Source organism: Cervus canadensis, chromosome 6, assembly GCF_019320065.1.
Source record: "Cervus canadensis isolate Bull #8, Minnesota chromosome 6, ASM1932006v1, whole genome shotgun sequence".
NCBI lineage: Eukaryota > Metazoa > Chordata > Mammalia > Artiodactyla > Cervidae > Cervus > Cervus canadensis.
The window spans coordinates 11,393,064-11,414,520 of NC_057391.1; the positions used below are offsets into that span (position 1 = coordinate 11,393,064).

The 21,457-nt window shown below is 53.0% G+C and overlaps 1 protein-coding gene across 1 annotated transcript in view; it reads right to left on the reverse strand.

Annotated features, from left to right (window-relative positions):
- Positions 1-21,457, reverse strand: part of IGDCC4 (immunoglobulin superfamily DCC subclass member 4) — a 38,788-nt gene extending 17,331 nt beyond the window's left edge. Inside the window, exons 1-5 of the mRNA XM_043470819.1 lie at positions 21,297-21,457; positions 10,881-11,231; positions 10,094-10,235; positions 3,410-3,546; positions 2,060-2,200 (exon numbers count right to left, since the gene is read on the reverse strand). Coding sequence (XP_043326754.1) covers positions 2,060-2,200; positions 3,410-3,546; positions 10,094-10,235; positions 10,881-11,231; positions 21,297-21,366 — 841 coding nt within the window. The 5' untranslated portion in view covers positions 21,367-21,457. The remainder of the gene's footprint in view (positions 1-2,059; positions 2,201-3,409; positions 3,547-10,093; positions 10,236-10,880; positions 11,232-21,296) is intronic.

Below are 21,457 nucleotides of genomic sequence, written 5' to 3' on the forward strand. Positions count from 1 at the left end.
GGTCAAGGAACGAAGATCCCACAATCAGCATGGTGTGGCCAAAAATAAATAAAGATGGGGAGATACTTATGATAGACTGTTGAATGAAAACAAGACTTGGAACTGTAAATACAGCATGCTTTTATTTGGGGGGGGGGGAATATACATGTGCATAGAAAAAAACTCTGGAAGAAAACATACTCATATGTTAGCAATTTAATCTCTGAGTGGTGGGATGTTTACTGTTTCTGCTTTTCCTTAGTTTTCTATAATGAACATGTACAACTTTTGCCATCAGAAGAAAACAAAACAAAACAAAAAAGCCATGCCCCTCCCCTGACTTAGTGGAGTTGTATTGTGTGAGTCGCTCAGTTGTGTCCGACTCTTTGCAACCCCATGGACTGTAACCCACCAGGCTCCTCTGTCCATGGGATTCTCCAGGCAACAATACTGGAGTGGGTTGCCACTTCCTTCTCCAGACTTAGTGGAGTAAGTTACTGGAAAAGGAACAGCGCCCAGGGTCAGGAGTGAAGCCAGTCTCTGTCTTCTAAGATTGCTACTAGCAGAGTTTCTCCAAGTGAAATCCCAGAACCACAGTGCCCAGACCCTCTAGGACAGCAATTCTCAAATCCCCACTGTGCAAACAAATCACAGAGTCACAAGAGACCTGGTTAAGATGCTGCAGAGGCATCAGGCACCCTAGATTCTGCATTTCTAACTTTGCCCAAGAGGTAGGTAAAGACCACACTTTCAGTAGAAGGACCTTAGGAACTTGTTAAACATTAAGAATCCAGGGTCATGATCCTTCAGGCGTGAAGGGAGGGAGTCTGCAGTTTGAAGAAGCTCCCTGGGTCATCCTGATGCCTGGTCAGGATTTGAGAAACACTAATGATAGAACTGGGAGACATCACAGGCTTACCCCAATAATACTAACAGGGTCCTGCTAGCCTAGGATTCCCCCTAACTAGGCAAGTGTCATGAGTCCAGTGAGGTTGGGTAGGTCAGGGAGGCACAGATAACCAGCACTGTTCTTTCTCATCAGCTTGGTGGGGGTACACAGTCATCTTGGGTTATTATTTTTCTTTAAACTCTATGTAGTCATCATTATATAGTCTTGAATGTGAGATACAAACTTACAAAAAGGGGATTGTGGGGTCATGGACTGAACCGGGGAAGAAGGGTAAAGAGAGCTGGATTTAAGACTTACTTCTGCCAGCAACTTGGGACATGTCACTTCTTGTTGACAAATGGCAACAAGTAATCCTTGCTTTTCTTCCATACAGGGCTGTAGGGGGTGGTGTACCGGAAAAGGAACAGGCTCTAAAGTTTGGGTCCTGGCTTTCCACCTGCCTTTCTGAGCTTTAGTTTCCTCATCTGCCCACCAGAAATAACAGCCCTGGCCCTTAACTTCTTCCAACAGCTCTAGGAGGCTCCGGCAGGAGGGTGGGTTTCGTGCTCAGCAGACTACAAGGGGATGTTGGCCAGGTGCTCTCATCACCCTGACAGCATCTTCTGTAATGCAGCCCCACTTGGCACTCATCACTTGCTGCCTGATACCATCAAGTCTCTCTTCATGGATATGCGTTTATCTCCCTTACACAGACTGGGAGATCAGAGCACAGGGGCCCCATCTCTCTCACCTGGGTCTTTCACTCACTGTGCCCAGCGTGAAGCCAGGCACACAAAGGCCACAGCAGACTGGGTGGGCCAGGAGGTGCTGTGTAGTTAGGCCAGCAGAGAGTCCAAGTGCGACCTGACTCACTGGGCCCGCACTCAGTTGTAAGGACTGGAAACAAAGAAGGTGGAGAACAAAGCCCAGTGCCCACCCCCGAGAAAGGCCTCAAGAGTGGTTTTGTGAGTGGCAGATTGAGTGGGCTTCATAAAGGAAACTTGCTATACAGATTGATTCCTTTGGTCCAGGCTCCTCTACCCACACTCCACCCTGGGACAGAAGTTAGTTCCTACCACACCAAAGGTTGGTGACCATACTGTGGTCACCCTTCTAGACCCTTGACTTGGGGATGTGTGCAATGCCACCCCCTTCCTCTCCCATGCCCTCAGATCCCTTCCCTCCACTTACCCTGTCGGACCCAGGACACAAAAGGGGTGGGGTCAGCCGAGGCCACACACTCCATCACCACACTCTGGCCAGACACCACGGTGGTATTCTCCGGGGCTGCCACGATGACCACGTCCTGCCCCCCTGCGGATGCCAGGGACCCTGGAGAGAGGTAGCCTTACCATCAGGCATCTTCACATTCAGCCCCTTACCTGATGCTCACAGTCACCTGGTGAGACAGGCGGGGCAGCCAGGGTTCCGTCGGATAGATGGGAAAGCAGAGCTGGGACAGGAACTCAGAGGTCTTTCTCTGGGAGCCAGAGAGGAATAACCGGGCCCCAACACAGCACCCCCATTCTTCCTGCTGGATGGAACCCACCCTCAAGGCAGAGAACCAGCAGAGTCAAGAGTAGACTTGCAGTCTGGACTTGAAGTCAAGAGTTGGAGTTTCCAGTTCTGGCAAGTCTCTTCACTGGAGCGCCTCAGTTCCCATGTGGGAAAGGCAGGGGACGGGCTCGAGTTTCTGCCAGCTTGGTGGCACCCGGAGCACCCAATTCCTGCCAAGTTCTCAGCATGACCCCGGGGCCCTGGGTCAGCATGATAAATACCCGGTTTGTCCAGCAGGTGGAGGCAGAGACCCCGGGCACTGAAGGGGCAGCAAACCAGACTCAGCTCATCAGCTAAGCCCCAGGAAGTAGGGTGGGAGTGAAAGTGGACGGGATGAGAGGGCGATGGGAAGAGATGAGCGGAGGGGTGAGGGTCCAGGGGAGCTGCCTTGGCAAAGGAAGGCAAGATAGAGGCCTTTGCGGGAGGCCTGAAGTGAGATCTACCGAACAGCTGCCAGGCACCAGGCACTTCCCGTTCCTATCTCAGCGACTCTCACCACCTCCCCCGGCTGGACATTTGATAAGGAGCCCAGGGTCACACAGATGGTGAGCAGAGAAGCCAGGATTCAAACCAGGTTGTCCTGACCCCAAAGCCTGTGTCCTTTCTACCGCGTCACTCTGGACGGGAGATTTTCAGAGAAATGCAAAGAACAGTCCCAGACCATTAGGAGCCAGACGCACAGCAAGCAGCAGGGGCGGCTCCCCCAGGGCAGGAGCAGGCACGCACCCTCTCCACAGACACCTCACCCCCCTGCACCCGCCCCCAGCCCTGGACACTCCACCCACGGACACAGTCTCAGCAGGAAGGGAGCCCTGGACCAGGCGTCTTGGGTTCCTGCCCCAAGTGCTATCTCTGACTTGGGTGGCACGGCCTTCTTTGGGCTTCATGGCCTCATCTGTCACCTATTTGAAGGCAGGTCTTGGACCATTGAGGCCCCTCCCAGCTCCGAGCTGGCTGACTGCCCCACCCGGCCAGCCGTCTTACCTCTGTGGGCCACGCGGAGCAGGGCCTCCTGGCTGAAGCGCTGGCGTGCTGAGTTGGTGGCCACACAGCGGTAGGAGCCTGCGTCGCCCTCCTGTACATCCAGGATCTGGAGGACCCCGTTGGGAAGGGTGATGAGCCTTGGGAAGGGACAGAGGGTACCTGTGAGGCGGACAGGAGCTCCACAGGGAGGGTGGCGGTGCCCCCACTGTCCTGAGCCCACCCCCCCCTCCTTCCTGAAACACCTACTGTGGCTGACTACAAGCTCACTGGTAATAAATGCAAATTAAAACCACAAGATACTGGAACTTCCCTGGTGGTCCAGTGGCTAAGGATCCGCCTTCCAACGCGGGGGACCTGGGTTCTGTGCCTGGTCAGAGAACTAAGATCCCACATGTCACGGGGTAACTAAGCCTGCGCTCTCCAACTACCGAGCCCACACTCTCGGGGCCTGCGAGCCACAACTATGCCGCAACTAAGACCCAACACAGCCAAATAAGTATTTTATCAAACCTGCACGCACCTTTTAGACCCAGGAACATCACTGCAAGGACTTCATCCCACAGGTACACACATACACAAAACGTATGTTTAACAATGTTCACTCCAACCCTGTCTACCATAGCGAAAGACTGGCAACAATCCAAGTGTCCATCTGTAGGGTGGGAACTAGCTAAACTGGTTTGGGTACATTCATAGAATGGAATGCTAGGCAGCTGTTAAAAGGAGGCAGCTCCTTGTGTGCTGATACAAGACCATCTCCAAAATATGTACGGTACAGAACAGTGTGTGGAGGACATGTACACTTATATGCTTTTGCATAGAATGTTCCTGGTCATAGTGGTTGTCTTGGGAGGGGACCTGTGATCCGGGGAGCTCTCAGTAGGAGACTTTATTTTCATTAAATAACCTTCTGAAAAGTTTGAATTTGTTTACCTACTGCCTGTATTACCTTCTCTCTCTGATAAAAAATCCCTTCTAGTCACATGATCTCAATCTGAACCTTGAAACAAGCCTAAGAGATAGAAGGGATCATAGCCTTCATTTTATTGGTGACAAAACCAAGTCTTGGAGGGAGGAGGGTATTTTTCCAAGGTCCCACAGTTAAAGCAGAGTTAAAATTGGAACCCACATCTCCTGGTGCCAGATCCCATGTTCTTTCCATCTGCCTGTCTTAGCAGCCATTAGATGGCTAACAACGCCAGTGGAAGGGATGTGGTCCCAGCAATGCCCCCGCCCACCAGTACATTACTGAGGAGGGGCAGGATGGATGAGGGTGGTGTTGTCTGCCCTTTTGGTGAGGGCTGGAAAGCAATCTGGGCTAGAAGAGCCCAGAGATCTTGCTTAGAGACAGTGCAATCCCAGGCAGAGAAGTGTCCATGGGGGCCTGGGTGGTGGGAAGCAGAATGGGCTCTGGCCCCAGCAGGGAGGGAGTGGGTCTTCCTGAATCTTCTAGCTGTGATCTCTGCAGGGTCAGCTCGAGGGTGAGAGTTCTAGTTTCTCACTGTGGATGCAGGCTAGGCCAAGGTCAGGGAGGGAATGGGGCAGCTGTGCATGCGAAGATCCCTTGGCTCGTGGGGAAAGCAGGGTATGAGAAAATTTAAACACAGGAGAAAAGCCCGAGCTCAAGGGTATTGGGAGAGAATTCTGGCCATAAGCCTAGAAATCTGCTGTGGCCCAAAGACTTAGAACAGAAACATAAACCTTCATCACTCCTTCCCTCACCCCACAGGCAGACTCAACTCTGCCCCCAGAGTCTTATCCTCAGCTCCAAGAGCTGCCTGCAGCAGTGCTGGGGCCAGCAGGGGAGAGGTGATGAGGAGGCGCAGGGTGTCTAGAGCTAAATCCTGGGCCGGGGCCCAGCTTGCCACCACGGAGAGTTCTATGGGAAAGACAAGGACCCATTTAGAAAACAAAGCCCCCACCCCCATCCCGGTCTCCTCCACCTTATATTCTTTAAGACCTTTCCTCCTTCCTCAGTCTCAATAGCTGCCCACACGTCCTGACCCCAAAGGTTCCCGGTCTTTCCAGGGAAATGTTGCTCCAGGTATCCAAGAGTTTCCCTGGTGGCTCAGTGGTAAAGAATCCGCCTGCCAATGCAGAAGACACGGGTTTGGTCTCTGGGTCGGGAAGATCCCCAGGAGGAGGAAATGGCAACACACTCCAGTATTCTTGCCTGGGAAATCCCAGACAGAGGAACCTGGAGGGCTACAGTCTGTGGGGTCGCAAAACACACAACTTAGTGACTAAACAACAAAAACAACAATCCAAGAGCTAATACCTCCTTTGACAAGTAATACTGCCTTAATTATGTGTTGAATGAATCAGTGAACAGAGGAATGGATACCTTTCCTTGGGTGTGGTGCTTTTGCTGCATTTGCTACAGCCAAAGAAGTGAGATGGAACCACTTTTAATGTTCATTTAATATCTTTTCTGCTTTGTTAAAAATGTGGTTTCCAAAGCTCTGTCCTTGGAAGGATGTCCAAGACACAGTGGTTAGTTGGGGGGGAGGGGAAATCACAAAACAGTGTTTACGAAGCAATGCTATTTTTGGAAAATAGATAAATGATATGCTAGGATATGCGCAGAAAAAGTCAAGGGTGGTAAAACTCACGTCATTCGTGGAGGTTTTCTCAGCAAGGGGGATTACTGGGGGGCTCTTCTTTGTTCTGTTTTTAAATTTCTTAGTTACAGTGAACATTTATTTATTAGTTTGGGAATATAACACTTAAGAAAATTTAAATGGAAAAAAGCATGTGCCCTTGTACACTTTGTTTTGTAACTCCTGGCTCTGGAATAAAAGCAGCTGTGGCATAGTGGAGAGAATTGATTCCAATATATGTGATTTTTAGCAAGTGACATCCAGTGTCCAGGCCTCAGACTTCTCATCTGAAAAACGGGCTTCATAATTCCTACCTATTTCACACCCCTGACCCTGTCAATGTGTTTTAAGCTCACATAAGATCATGGTACTAGCTATCTGTGGTCAGTTTGTAGGTGACTATTTCTCCTTTAAGTTAGTATATTTTATAGTTTTAAAATGACTTCAAATAAAATAGCTACTTATAGAATGAAAGCAACCTCTATCTAAACGGGAGGGACCATTCTCTTTCCAAGCCTTAGCCTGCTTCCTGTACCTGCAAAAGGACACTTGACCCCCAGGATTCAAGAGCAGAGAAGAAATGACAGAGCTGTTCTGAATTTCCTGAGGGCCAAGGCACCCCACCCAGCGCCCTTCTGAGAGCCAGCCCAGGAAAAGGGGCAGGAGCTGAGGGTCACACGAGGCTGACACAAGAGGGACCCTGGGAGACGGGCAGGGCAGAGGACTGGACCGGGATCCTGCAGGAGTTAAATCCATTCTTTTAAAGTGTGAGTACAGCAGATCCTCTGGAGAAGGAAATGGCAACCCACTCCAGGATTCTTGCTTGGAGAATCCCACGGACAGGTGAGCCTGGCAGGCTACAGTCCATAGGGTCGCAAAGACTCGGACATGACTGAAGCGACGTAGCACGCACACGCATAAGTTACAAAAGAGAGAGTCGATTTGAAGAAATGTATAAAGTGAGTGATTGAATAAATGGCTTAGGGATGGCCAAGATTATGACAAGAGTTTGTGAACGCCTGTGATTTGGGAAACGCTGCTCTTGGTGATTATTGGTTCCCACGGAAGAAAAACGATCCCCTCTCATTAGAAATTAGTGTTAAGTATCAGGCAATTGCCTTAGGGTCTAGACTTCGCCATCAGTGCCCAAAATATGCATACAGACCCTGACAGAGTGTGCTTATTAACTGCACATGTGCACAGCCTACACCTGGGCATATGGTCTCCTTCAAACCTCTGAGCTGAGTTTATGAATAGCATATTTGTACATGAACTCTATCTGGGCATGTGTAAAAATACATACCTTGGGCATAATCAAGTTGCTGTTTTAGGTATTTCTTTATCCCCCACCCCACACACAATGTGCTGGGACATATGAGCCTGGCTTATTTATAGATGAGGATCAATTTTCAGAGGACTTGGGGGCAAACACTTCCAGAGTCCAGGAACTGGCAGCTCCAGCCTCCTGGGAGAGGCCTAACTAGATGGCGGGAGGTGCAGGAACTCCTCTGTTTGTGGAGAAACACTGAGGAAGTAACTTCTCTACTCTGAGCATAACTGGGTCCATCTCTAAGCCCACCTACAACAGGAGCTTCTTCAGACCCTGCGGTTTCCCAACCCCAACCACCAAATCATCCACCCCAGGGCTCCAACGTCAGATACTCTTGGCAGCAGCTGTGTGACCTGAGGCAAGTGACTTATGTCTCTGATCCTCAGCTCCCTCCTTTCACAATTCAAAGAGTATCTGCCACAGCCACACAGACAGACCTGGAAGGGGGTTCTGAATGCATTAAGTGAAAAAAAAAAAAGCAGAAATTGCAACATAATCCCATTTTTGTTTTCTATAAAAAAGACTGAATAAAAATACCCAGTATAGATAATCCAAAATTTTTAATATTTATAAACATATAGGGGAAAAGTCCTGAGGATAGACATCAAAACTAACAGAGGCTTTCCATGGGTGGTTAAGAAGATGAGTCATTTTTGTTTCTTCTTCTCTGTTTATATGAATTTGAAAAATGGATCTAATAGGAATATAAACAAAGTAAATAGAGAAAAATGTGAAAAAATAAGAAACCCTTAGCTTGAAGGATGACGGGAGGGATTAAGTGAGAAAACACCGCTCTCATGAAGCAGAGCCTCTTGTGACTTTTAACGCGGGGAGAGTTTTCTGCCCTCGCCCACCTCTCACTTGATTCTCACCCAGCAACTACCTGGAAGCGTCCACCCTCACAGTGACAAGCACCACATGTGGAAGGCACAGAACTTAAAATGTCAGTGCTGGGAAGGCTGGGTTAGCAATCCCAAGGTCCCCTCCCTAGAATGCTCATTCTTGGGATATTAGAAGGGCATGACAACCCACTCCAGTATTCTTGCCTAGAGAACCCTATGGACAGAGGAACCTGGCAGGCTACAGTCCATGGATTAGCAAAGAGTTGAACACAACTCAGCCACTGACACTATTGAGCAAATGACTCTAAGAGGTGGTTAAACAAGTTAAACAGGTTTCTCAGCACGGGGCTTCTCAGGGGACTTGTCAACTCCAAGAGGGAGATTTATAGGCACTTTCCTGGTCTTATTTGACCATGGAATACTTTTTTTTTTTCCTCCCAAGAATCATCTTTAGAGACTATTTTCTAAAAGAATCTCACTTTGGAAACCACGATCAAGTCCAACCCATTGGACCAGTGGGGCTGACTGATCACCAGAATCACAGGATCACTTACATCTTGACTTCTCACCCTTCTTCCTCCCTTCCAACTGTTGCAGAGATGTGGCCTGTGGCTTTTCTATCTAGAAGTTTCTCTCACACTTTCACCCCTACTGAGACATGGGCAAAAGTCAGAGGAGCTGGGCCAACTCAATACTCTGAAGACAGGTTAGTTCCAGGGCAGAGAGATCTGGAAACCAGTATTTCTGAGCCTGAGATATCTCACCTCAACTGGGAGAGGAGAGAGTGGGCTGGTAACTACAGCCAGAGAGACGCATGGAAAGGAGGGCAGGGCAGCTGGGAAAGGCCTTTGGAGAAACCTTTCCAAAACGTAAGAATCCGTGGGGTGGGACTTCCCTGGTGGCACAGTGGTTAAGAATCCACCTGCCAACGCAGAGGATACAGGTTCGATCCCTGGTCCAGGAAGATTCCACATGCCTCAGAGCAACTAAGCTCATGTGCTGCAACTACTGAACCTGGGAGCCGCAACTGCTGTAACCAGGATGCTAAAGAGCCTGTGCCCTCAGCCACAAAAGAAGCCTCCAAAATAAGAAACCCACGTGCCGCAACCAGACAGCAGCCCCGGCTCATCACAAATAGAGAAAGCCCACATGCAGCAACAAAGACCCAGTGCATCGATCAAAAAAGAATCTATGGGGTGGCAGCCAAGTCACGAGACCAATTCCAAGCCCAGGGATGCAAACCAGCCTCATGCCTTCTGGACATGCTCTGTGTACGTTTGGGCCTTCCCAGGAAGCCACAGGAGCAATCAGGGCCTGGGTCTAGCCTCTGCTTCTCCTCTGCCCTAGACACCATTCCCTGGGATTGCTCCATTGCTTTTATGGGAAGAGAGGAGGGTGAAACAGAAAAGACCCCCACAATCCAGTTATCAGATGTTGCACCCCACTGGATGGAACTGAGGGAAGAAGAGAAATTATGTATCTAGGGTAGAAACTTCAGAGGAACATGCAAAAGGAAACCCTCCCAGCAGCCTCCTGGCCCTGAGCAAACAACAAACATGCAGCCAATGCCTCACTGTGTGGCCTGGATAAAACACAGCTCCTCTCTGGCCCTTGGTCTCCGCCTCGATAAAACAAGTGGTTGGGCTACATATGCTCTGAAGTACTTGATCACTGCTCTTTACCCAAGCCCCATAGCTTGGTAGGTGGCTTTTCGCCCAGGGAGCAAACACCTCCGGCCTGATTTCTCTTTGGGACCAGAAATGAGCTGAGCATCCGGTGGTGGCTGGCTCCTAAGTCAGTTTGGGCCAATGCAGCCACCTTGACTCTAAGGACCCCAGTTTCCAAGAACGTCGCAGAGCCCAACCTACCTGCCCTCCGGGACCCACTCCCCACTCCCCTACAGGACACTCACCGAGGCTCCTCAGGCAGCGTCACCTGGTCCTTCTCCCACGTGATGACGGGTGCTGGCACTCCTTCGATCTGGCACTGGAAACGAGCGGTCCCGTTCTCCTCCACAGTCTGCGACTCTGGGTGCAGGGAGAAGCCTGCGAGGGCTGGGGGTGAGGACAGTGAGAAACAGGACAGGAGAGGGACACGAGAAAGCAGGCCACGGCGAGCACGGACGGCGAAATGCACACACGCACACGGACACAGAGGGGCCCAGGGCGACAGACACCCGGGCAGAGAAAATGCAGCCCGACGGAGACAGGCAGTCCAAGGACAAGTGCTGATGACTGGTCAGAGGAGTCCCCCGGCCTTCCTTATGTCAGACGACAGTGTCTCCTCTGGCCTCAAAATTACTTCATGGTGATCTGTGCCTCCTAAGAGCCCCCCCTCAAGGGGTGGCTGGGCAGTGCGGCTCGGCTCCACACACTCTGCCTGCTATGGGCCTGGGGAGCACCTTTGTGCTCCTGACACTCTTACAAGCCTCTCCGGTAGGCTTCCTGGAGGAAAGCACAAGTCTAGACTCTCAAAGCCACAGGGAAGGAAAAAGAGGAGCAGCAGAAGAGTGGGGAAGAAGTGAGACTATTGAACGGTGAGACAGATAATAGCAGGAAGGGACCCGCTGAGCAGGGCAGGAGGCAGGGAAAGGGGGCGTGGCTCAGAGACAAGCCTTTGTGCAAGTAACTAGTGGCGGATCCCAGTTCCCACACCCCACGTCGTGTGGGTCTCAGCTCAGCCCCAGATGTAGCACTTACTGGCGAGCTTGACCACTGCAGCCTGGCTGGCCATCACCCCGAGGGGGCCATGGGCCAGGCAGGAATAGCTGCCCTCAATGACCTCTGAAGCCCCAGGGTCTGCCTCGTCAGCGCCATCTACTGTTGGCAGCTGGGACAGCCATAGGGAGCCATTGGGCAGCAGGCGAAGGTGCTCGTGCTGAGGGAGGGTGCCTCCATCCTTGCTCCACGTGACGCTGGTGGGGGGTCCGGTGGCAGCCGCCCCCAGACTGCAGTCCAGCACCAGGGCTTGCTCTGGGCCCAGGATTACTTGCAGCGGCCCTGCTCCACAGCTCAGCGACACGGTCGTCTCCTGGGGCAACGGCTGCTCCCCTGCATAGAGGAGGGACACCAGGGCCATCAGAGCGTGTCCTTCTACATCCCACAGCCTCTAGCTCCTGAGTCACATGCACCAGGGTTGGGGACAAACCTCGGAGAAAGAGGCTCATGAGGAAACCTGTGTTTGGACCCCAGCTCTGCCTCTGACTGTGATCTTGGGCCAATGGCTGAGCTTCGTGCCCGTCGTGCCCGCCCCTCAGCCCCATTCAACTGCCTCATCCACAAAGTAACACAGTTCTTGGCAAAAAAGTGGACGCAACTCAAATGCCCAATCACCTGTGTGTGCGTGCGTGCTAAGTCGCTTCAGTCGTGTTCAACTCTGTGAGACTCTATGGCCCACCAGACTCCTCTGTCCATGGGGATTCTCCAGGCAAGAACACTGGGATGGGTTGCCATGCCCTCCTCCAGGGGGATCTTCCCAGCCCAAGGATCAAACCTGAGTCTCATGCCTCCTGCACTGGCAGGCGGATTCTTTACCTCTAGCACTACCTGGGAAGCCCAATCACTTGATGAATGGATAAATATATTACTCAGCTATCAAAAGAAATGCAGTACTGACATTTGCCTCAGAGCACTTCATGCAAAGTCAAAGAAGCCAGTTATGAAACGCCACATATTGTATAATGTGATCTCATTTCTATGAAATGTCCAGAATAGGCACATCCATAGAGACAAGACCATAAATTCATGGTTGCCAGGGACTGGGGAGAGCGAAGAATGAACAGAGATGGCTAAGGGATCTAAGGTTTCTTTTTTGGGTGCTGAAAATGTTTCTAGAATTAGATAGTGGTGATGGTTGCATGACTTTGTGAATAAACTTAACCCACTGATTTGTCCCCTTTAAATGGTGAATTTTGTGGCATGTGAATTGCCCCTCAATTTCAAAAGACACAGTCATTCGTTCTTCAAAAGGCTGCCGTGAGCGGTCAGTGAGATGCTGTGTGGTGAGGGAGAGCGGCACAGTGGCTGACCTGGCCCAGCAATGTCATTCCCTCGCCTGGAGTCCTGCAGATCGCCTCAAGCGTGGTTGTCCAGCCCACTTCTGCTGCAGTGACCGCAAGAATTAAGCTCTCCTCCCCGCAGCCGATTCCTCCAGAGCCGCAGAGTAAGCCAGCACAGAACCCAGGCCCCCGACCCTCTGCAGACGCCCCGGGAGAGCCCGCAGCTCCAACACCACCCTGGCCGCAAAGGTGGACAGTTGGAGGAAGGGAGCAGGAGGTGAAGCAGCAGGACAACAGAGGCAGGGAATGCCATCCTGGGTCAAGGCAAAAACACCCAAATGCCAATGTTTATCATTTTAAGCAACATCTCAGCCAGGCCAGTAACCATTATTCACAGGGAAATGGTTGGTTCTCCCCGTTGTATCTCCCGCAAGGTTGGCCTGCTGCCTCCTTGTCCCATAGACGCTCCAAGGCTGAAGGTCCCCTTGTATCCTCTGGCCTGACACCTTGCTTAAAGGCACCACAGTGTGTCTGAGAGTGAGTCAGGGACAGAGGTGAGGACCATACTCATTACCAGGCAGGCCAGGGCTGACAGAGCCCCGTCAGGGGCATGCAGAAAGCACAACGGTGAAGCACACAGGTGACCCTCAGTTCTAGACCTGGACCTGTCACAGTCTAGCTGTGTGGCCTTGGGAGTTTCTTGCCCACCCCCCACCCCCCCCGGCTCTTGTTTACTCAAACGTAGCAGGTGATGGCTGAGATTCGACCACGGCAGCATTATTCAGTGACCCGGACACACCCATCCCTAAACTGACGTAGAGAACCATCTAGCTGTGCTGTGATTCAGCACACACACGACTCGTGTCCGACTCTTTGCGACCCCATGGACTGTAGCCCACCAGGCTCCTGGGTCCCTGGAAGTTTTCAGACAAGAATACTGGAGTGGGTTGCCAAGACCTCTTCCAGGGCATCTTCTCGACCCAGGGATCGAACCTGTGCCTTCTGTATCTCCTGCATTGTAGGCGGATTCTTTACTCATTGAGCCATCTGGGAAGCCTGGATCATCTAGACACACACAAAAAACTATAGATAGCTTCCACACCTAAACAGGTGCACACGAATCTCTGCTACACTCATCAACACCTAGACACATATATGCCAGCACTTAAAGCCCTGAATCGGATCAAGACTGAGGGAGGAGTCCTGACAGGTTGAGATACGGAGGCCGGGGCAGGAGCCAGGACACCGCAGTGGGAAGACAGGCAGACAGAGGGGGTCTGAACGGGCCTCTCTGCCTTTCTTAAAGGCACCTCCAACTACACAACTGGCTTCAGCAGTTCTAGGGGTGCAGCCAGGAGAAGGCAGCACTTGCCCTCACCTTGTTTCCAGGCAAACTGGGGAAGGAAACCACCCAGGGCACCTGATCCTGGGGCAGAAGATCAAGGTTCCAATCATGCTTCCACCTATCAGCTATGTGACAAGCCACTTCACCTCTCTGGGCCTCAGTTTCCACATCTGTAAAATGAAGGTGATACTACGGAGCCTGTGAGGATTAAACCAGATGATGGAGGGCAGGGCGCCAGTGCAAAGCCTAACAGGCATCAATCAAGGAATGGGAACTCATTCTTTAGAGGCACTTCATAAACTGGAGATCTCACTGGTGGCTCAGATGGTAAAGAATCTGCCTGCAATGCAGGAAACCCAGGTTCGATCCCTGGCGTGGGAAGATCCCCTGGGGAAGGGAATGGCAGCCCACTCCAGTATTCTTGCCTGGAGAATTCCAGGGACAGAGGAGCCTGGTGGGCTACAGTCCATGGGGTTGCAAAGAGTTGGACACGGCTGAACGACCAATACTTTGACTTCATAAACTGGAAGGGGATGTACAAATGCAAATCACTATTCTCAACATCCAGTCCCTTGTCCATCTGAGGCCCTAGATTCTGATGCAAACGCAGTGGGGGCAAGGCCAGCCTGGGCTCTCAGCCCAGCGGCTTCCATTCCAGACGCCACCGAGCAGTCGGTTTGAGTTTCAGGGGAGAAAAGCCCCACATGACTCGAATCCCTGAGCCCTCCGGCAGCCCAGCCTCCCTGCCCCCCAAAGCATGTCGGAGGCTTGGAAAATCCCCCGCCGTGGTGAACAAACAATGTGAACAGTTGGGGCCCAGAGCAGCTGCTGGGTCTGTCAGCAGCCTGGGCTCGGGCGGGCAGGATGGCGGCCAGAGGGGCCGTGGCTGGCTGGGGAGTCCAGAGAAGGCTCCAATTCCTTCCTGAATATTCATGGATCAGCAGATGTCTGGCTGCCCCACCTCAGAGGAGCTCAGCACCCAGCAAGGCCAGGCGGCAGGGGAAACCAACAGGGATGTAGATGTGGGGAGAACTCGGGGTTCCCGGGGGATACGGGGCTATGCCAGGAGTTCAGGTCAGCTCACATTAATGGAAATGTGTGCAGAGCCCGAGACTGCTCATTTTACAGACGGGGAAACTGAGGCCCAACAGGGGAGGATCTCACCTCTCTGGGAGACAGTCTGGGGAAATTATCCTTCTTGGACATCCCAGGGGTGAACCCAGCATCAAGGAGAGAGCTGCTCCCGAATAAGAGGAGGTTCTCTCTGCCTCAGGGCCCAGCCCAACTTCTGTGCCCAGGACACGTGCATCCTTAGGGGCTCAGCTCAGGTGCCACATCCTTCCATGAAGCTGCCCCTGTCCCCTCCAAGGAAGGTTCTTCCTGGGTCTCACAGCATGGAGCCACTCAGAGGTCCCTTACCCATCCTTCCTCTTGCCTAAGACGAACCACGGGATGTGGTGGGACCAGCCTTGGCCTAGAGTCAGAGTCTAGGCGCATCGTGTGTTGTATGACCTTGGGTCGGTTTTCCTCCTTTCAGGTTCCGTTTCCCTAGTTTTAAACTAAAGAGCTGCCACTGTTCTCATTTTCACCAAAATTCTCCCAGCAGTAGAGGAAAGCAGACTCAGGAGGCTTGCTGACCACCTGAAATCCTTTTATTTTGAAACCTCTGGCCTATTTTGCATGCTATTCTGTTACACAGAAGTGTTTGCTTTCATGTAAGTGTGGCTCCTACACCACCAAATCTTTCTGCATAAGTGATGCTCTGGAGAGTATTTGCCCAGTGGTTTCATGGCCCCCCCTTTCCCACCACCCCCAGCCCCTCCCGCGAGCACTTCTCAGCCCTCCCTCTCAGGCCAGGGCGGACAAACTGGACACTTGCTGTGGCCAGCTTTCTGCCTCAAGGGGGTCTCCGTCTCCCACAAGCCCTTCTCCTTGCTCTCCCGGGTGGGGAGGGGGGACCCTGCTTGAGACACAGAGCTTCTATGCTCAGAAGCCCCAGGACCATCTCTCAGTCTCCTTTTTCTGGCATTATTTTACCCGCTTGCAGGATAAATTAGATTTCATGAGGCCAATTAGGACCCAGACAGAAAGGAGATTCGCTGCTGAGCCCTGGGGCCAGCTCTGCGCTGTTCTGCAGGATCTGTGGGGGCCTGGCATAGGCCAGGGTTCCGTTCTCCAGTGGACTCTCAGAAAAGAGGATGGGGGGCCTGGGGGGAAGAAGGGGGACAAAGCCGAGATGCCGCCTTTGTTAAGGCAAGAACTTGCCACAAACATCAATGCCTTGTCATTTTTGAATTTCAAGGCCCAGCAGATTTATAACTTGTTTTCAGTCTACAAGGGCAATTCTCCACGACACCATCACCACTCTTTCCCAGGAGACACAAGTCAGTATCTCCCAGAAACCTCCTTCCCCACTCCCCCACCGTGGCCACCTCCCATACCACACGCTCAGCCCCTCCCACAACAGCTGGAAGGAGAGCTTGGGACGGTTGCCTGGGACACGAGGAAGGCAGCATTCCCTTCATCTGTGATCCTGCGGAGGCAGGCTCGGCCCCAGCAGGCTTGACAGCAAAGCCACACTCAGCTTGACTTGCCCACCTCCTGCTTCCTGTCACACCGAGTCCCCACCAGGCCAAACCACTTCCTGTTCTCTGAAAGTACCGCTGCTCCTCTCCCCCCAGTAGCTGGGCCAGCCCAGGGTCTGACTGCCACGCCGCTCCTTTTTCTGCCCCATAGGACCCTGGGTACCTGGGTCATTGCAGTTAGCATGGCAGATTTCTGACTTGCCTATCTCCCCAGCAGGGCAACAAGTTTGAGATTATCATCCTGGTCAGCCTTCCCTAGGACCTAAAACACTGTCTGGCACACAGCAGGAGCTCAATAAATAGTCCTTGAACAGACGAGAGGACATGCGGAGACACACTCAAAAGACCAAGACACAGAGCCCCTTTTGCTTTTCCAAACATCCATTTCCTTATCTGGAAAAATTATAGGAACTCCCTTCAGGGCTGGGGATGATGTGAATAATACATGTGGGAAAATGCCTAGCATAGTATGCGGCACCTGTGAGATAACCAACAAAATGCTGAAAATGCACCAAGGCAGGGAATTCCCTGGCGGTCCAGGGGTTAGGACTCTGTGCTTTCACTGCCGTGGGCCAGAGTTTCATCCCTGATCAAGGAACTAAGGACTAAGATCGTGCAAGCTGTCAGGTGCAGCCAAAAAAAAAAAAACAAAAAACCCCTAAGCCCTAAGACAGGACAGCAAACTCACATTCAAAGAAATTTTGTACTTAAACATTAACCAGGACTGGGGAGCTCATTACCTCACCTCTGCTGCTATATGGAAGGCCTGATTAAAAATACCTTCCTTAAAAAAAAAATAAAAATAAATAAATAAAAATACCTTCCTGTGTGCCCACCTTTGTCTCTCTTATGCCCCATTCATTTGCCAGAGCTCCAAGCATGTGCAAGGTAAGTGAGCCCCTTATGGAGCCTTCCAGAAGTCTTGACTCTGCACCAGCTTGCGTGTTCAGGTTTGTACCTGAGAGACGGCTTCCTGAGCCTCTGCTTCCCAACCCCAGGGACCCCACAGCCCCTCAAATGCAGAAGATGCCTCAGCAGTGAGGCAGTAGTAGCTGGCAGCCCAGCCAGCCCCAAGCACAAGGATTCCGTTTCTTTGCATGGCAGGCCCAGATCATCCTCTCTCTGGTTTTCTTCTCTCCCCCCAGCTGCCATCCCCCATCTCTGACCAGGCTGCAGCTGGGGTCCTCCCCCATCAGAGCCACTCTTTCTCTTCCTCCCCTGTGACCCGGGGAGCTGGGAGCCCCTAGGCCTGCTTGGCAATAACATCTGTTCTGCATCTGGAATTCTGTGTCAAGTCTGGTTCCTGCACCTCAGAAAGAGTGGAGGCAGAACAGGAGGCAGTGGGTGGGGGTGGGTGGGGAAGAGTGGATTCCAGGGCCCAGGCCCAGACACACGAAGTGAGGGGGGCTAAGCCCCAAGTTGCTGATAACTTCTCATGTGAGGGGGAGGGGTGAAGAGAGACTGAACTCCGGTTAATGTGTACTGAAACCCGGGAAGGTATGGCTACTCCAATAGCCAGGAGATTGGTTATGGTCCCAGTTCAGTCTCCATGTAACTGGGAAGTCATTCAGTTTTCTCATCTGCAAAATGAGTTCATGCTAAAATTATTTCTAAGTTCTCCTTAGTGCTGCCCTTTGAAGACTCATTGTGAGATTAATCAACTTGAAATTTATGATTAACTGAGCCATGAAAATACATACAAGATCAATGAAGGTTTAACTGGATTGTTTAGATTCACTATTAATAGAGATTATGTTTGGGACTTGCTGGCAGTCCAGTGGTTAATATGTCCTGTTCCAATGTCAGTGGTATGGGAGCTAAGATTCCACATTCCTCTTGGCCAAAAAGACAAAATACAGACCGGAAACAATACTGTAACAAACTCAATAAAGACATTTTTTAAAAATGGTCCACATCAAAATAAAAAAATCTTGAAAAAAAAATAGAGACTGTGTTTGACCTAGTTCCTAACCCCCAAGATGAGGTCAGAAAGGGCCACCCCAACACTCCAACTGACTGAGGTTGGCCTCCGAGCCTCTGGACTGAGAAAAGGATGGGAGGTGGGAGTTTCCTGGTGAGAAGAAAGCAACTCACCTATTCTTACAGCCCTCCTTCTACTGACCGCTTGCATCACCACCCCCTAAATCCTGCTTGGGCGTAAGGGAGAGCCCCACTTCTCGCTTGTGGTGAAAACAGAGCACTGGGCATCCCACCACCACTCCCAGGTAGGATCCCATTCACATCAACATCTCCCCAGTTCCCAACCCCTGACCAGAAGTGTGCTGGAGAGACGGGCAGTCACACTCTTGACTCCAACATGTCAAGGTGGCTGAAGTGTCTACTATTTTTTACTTCTCCCTCCCTCACTCTCTACAAACTCCCTCAAACTATCATGCTAATTCTACCTCCTAAATATCTCTAGAATCCAGCTACTTGGCCATTCCAATTGCCACTACTTTAGTTACCACCACCCTCTCTTCTGGATTACTACCACAGTCTCCCAAGAAGTTGCAGCTTCCTGCCTCCGACCCATGCAATCATTCTCTACCTCGGTTGGAGTGAGTTGATGCAAAACAGATCTCAAAACCCTCCAGGGTTTCCCTGATGCTCTGGTGGTTAAGAATCTGCCCTGCAATGCAGGGGACACCAGTTCCATCCCTGGTTCAGAAAGATCCCACATGCCAAGGGGCCACAACTACTGAGTCTGCGCGCTGAAGCCAGCGAGCTGCAACTACTGAGTCCACATGCCAAGAGAAGAGCCCACATGCTCCACAACAAGAGAAGCCCTGGCAGTGAGAAGCCCACACACAACAGCTAGAGAAGAGCCCCCAAACTCCGGAACTAGAGAAAGCCCACAAGCAGCAAGGAAGACCCAGGGCGTCCAAAAATAAGTAAATATTTAAAAAGAAAAACAAACAAACAAAACCCCAAGGACTCATTTGGGCTCTCAGGCCAGAAACCTTGGTGGGGCTTATAAGCCCCTTCATGAGTTGGATCCAGCTCCATTTTCAGCCTTCTCTTTTTGACACTCTGTGGCCCCTGGCCCATTCCTCCCTAACCTGCCCCACCCTCATGCCTTGCACTCTAAACTCCAGCCAAATTTAGCTTCATTCGATGGTCTAAAGAAAGTCACTTCTGAGCGTTTGCACGTGCAGTTCTCTCTGCAAAACTCTCCCCACCATCGCTCTCCTGCGGTGCTAACTGACCCTCTGCGCAGAGCTCTAGTATTCACTACTTCCTGAAGGAAGCCTCTGCTGAGTACCTGTCAGTCTCCTCCTTATTTACTATATCCAGGCACCGGTCACATGCTAGCCAAAACGAGTACTCAGTAAATATTTGTTGAATGAATGAATAAATGACCTCCATCCAGATGGGGCTGGCTAGTCCGAACTCTAGCCTGGGGAGTGTCCCCAGGACTGAGATTTGCACACTCGAAGGATTTAGCACTGTGAACCGGCAGCGCCGCAGCTTCAGCCAAGCATACTGCTGCCAAGGGAGTCCCAGCTCGGCCTTGTGCACCCGGAGCCGGGAGAGGCCAGGTCTCCGAGGCAAACAGCCCCCGGCGGGAGGCCTCACCGCTACTCCATAATGCTCGATCGAGTGCAGTTCCCGGCCCTGACTCCGCTTGGCTGGATGATCCCGACCCCGGTCGGGAGCTCTGAGAAGAGGGTGGGCACAACTCTCCGTTAATCCCTTGGCCTCCAGAAGCACAGCCGCCCCTCTGGCACTTCCCCGCCCCCCACCTGACAACCCCAGACGCCCCCACTACCCTGGCCCGGCGGCCGGGACCCCGCCCCCAGGCGGCCCCCTGCCGGGCCGCAGTCGGGTCTGAAGAGGGGCGTGTCTTTGTAGGGAGCGAGGGGGTCCGAGTAGTTCCCGATACTTTCCCACCCGCTGTTTGGGTTTCCTGGAGAAGGGCCGGGGCGGGCCAGGCGGAGGCTCCTTCCCCCCTCCGCCGTCCCTGCCTCCCTCCCACGTGGCCTGGCTGAGTCTCTCTGGAAAGCCGCAGCAGCTGGAGAGAAATCCCCCTCCCCACCCCCACCGCCAAGTCCCTCCCCGACTAGCCCCGGACACATCCTCAGCTCCCCGCTCGGCAGGGGAGGCGAGGACTAGGGAACAAAGCGGGCGGCCCATCCCCCTCCCCCGCGCTCCCAACCACCTTCCCCCTGGGCCGCCCCCGAAACGCACACAGGACCGAGAGGGAGCGGGCCGGGGTGGGAAAAGGCTCCCTTAAGCATAGACACTTGGGACTTCGTCACCCCATCCCCAGCCCTTTCTCCAGCTAGGACAACTCTGGAGAGTTACCTACCCCCAATGCGCACTGTGCTGGGGGGCTGGAGGAGGCCTTGCTGACCTCGTCAACGCTCCTCAGATGTGTCCCTGGGGCAGAAGTGACATGCGTCCCATCCCGACAGCGAGTACTGGACTCGTCCACGAAAGCAACTGGTTCCTGCCCCCTCCCCCAGCCTACTCCGGGCCTCGGGTTTGGGGGGGAGGCCACAGGCCCCCGCTCCCCCTCACAACCAGCCTCAGGGACCACACCCACTGGACAAAGTTGAGTATTTTATCACAACTATCCCCAGTCAATCCGGAATCTCCTACTCCTGTCCCCCCACCAAGGGCAAGGACACTCCCCAAAAGCCAAGGCCAAATATTAGCTCAGTGCCATGAACACAATTACACACAATCTCAACACACAAATGGAGGTGTAGACACACACCCCTCCTCTCTCACACTCCCAACCCGGAGACGCGCGCGTACACGGCAGTACCCGCCCCGCACAGACCACCGGCAACGCAGCCACTGCCAGCGATGCCACGCAGCGATCGGCCACGCACTGCGGACCTGTGCGCCCGGCAGAAGCCCCCTCCCCACCCTCTGCGCGCGCGCGCGCGCGCGCACACACACACACACACACACACACACACACACACTCGTACACTCACTCCGGACTCCGCAAACCGAGGACATACACACCCCCTACGGACAAGTACGCGCCGCGAACGCCACCCGCCGCGGCTCGCGGACCCCGGAGCGCAGGCATCACTGGCACAAGGGCGCGCAGCCGGCGCCGCACGGTCCCCATTCGCTCGGGACTCGGGGCGCGGCGGCCCCACAGCCCCGCGCAACCCGGGGCGCACAGTCACCCCGCAGGCGCTCCCGCAGCTGCCTGGGCGCCCGCCCTTACCGCGCGCGGTCAGCAGGCAGAAGGTCAGCGCGATGAGCCCGCTGCCGCGGCCAGCGGCCCCCCGCGACATGGGGCCGGGCCCGGGCTGCCGCCGCCGCCGCCGCCTCCCCGCGCCTCGGCCGCCGCCGCCGCCGCCGCCGGGGGAGGGCGCGCCGGGCGTC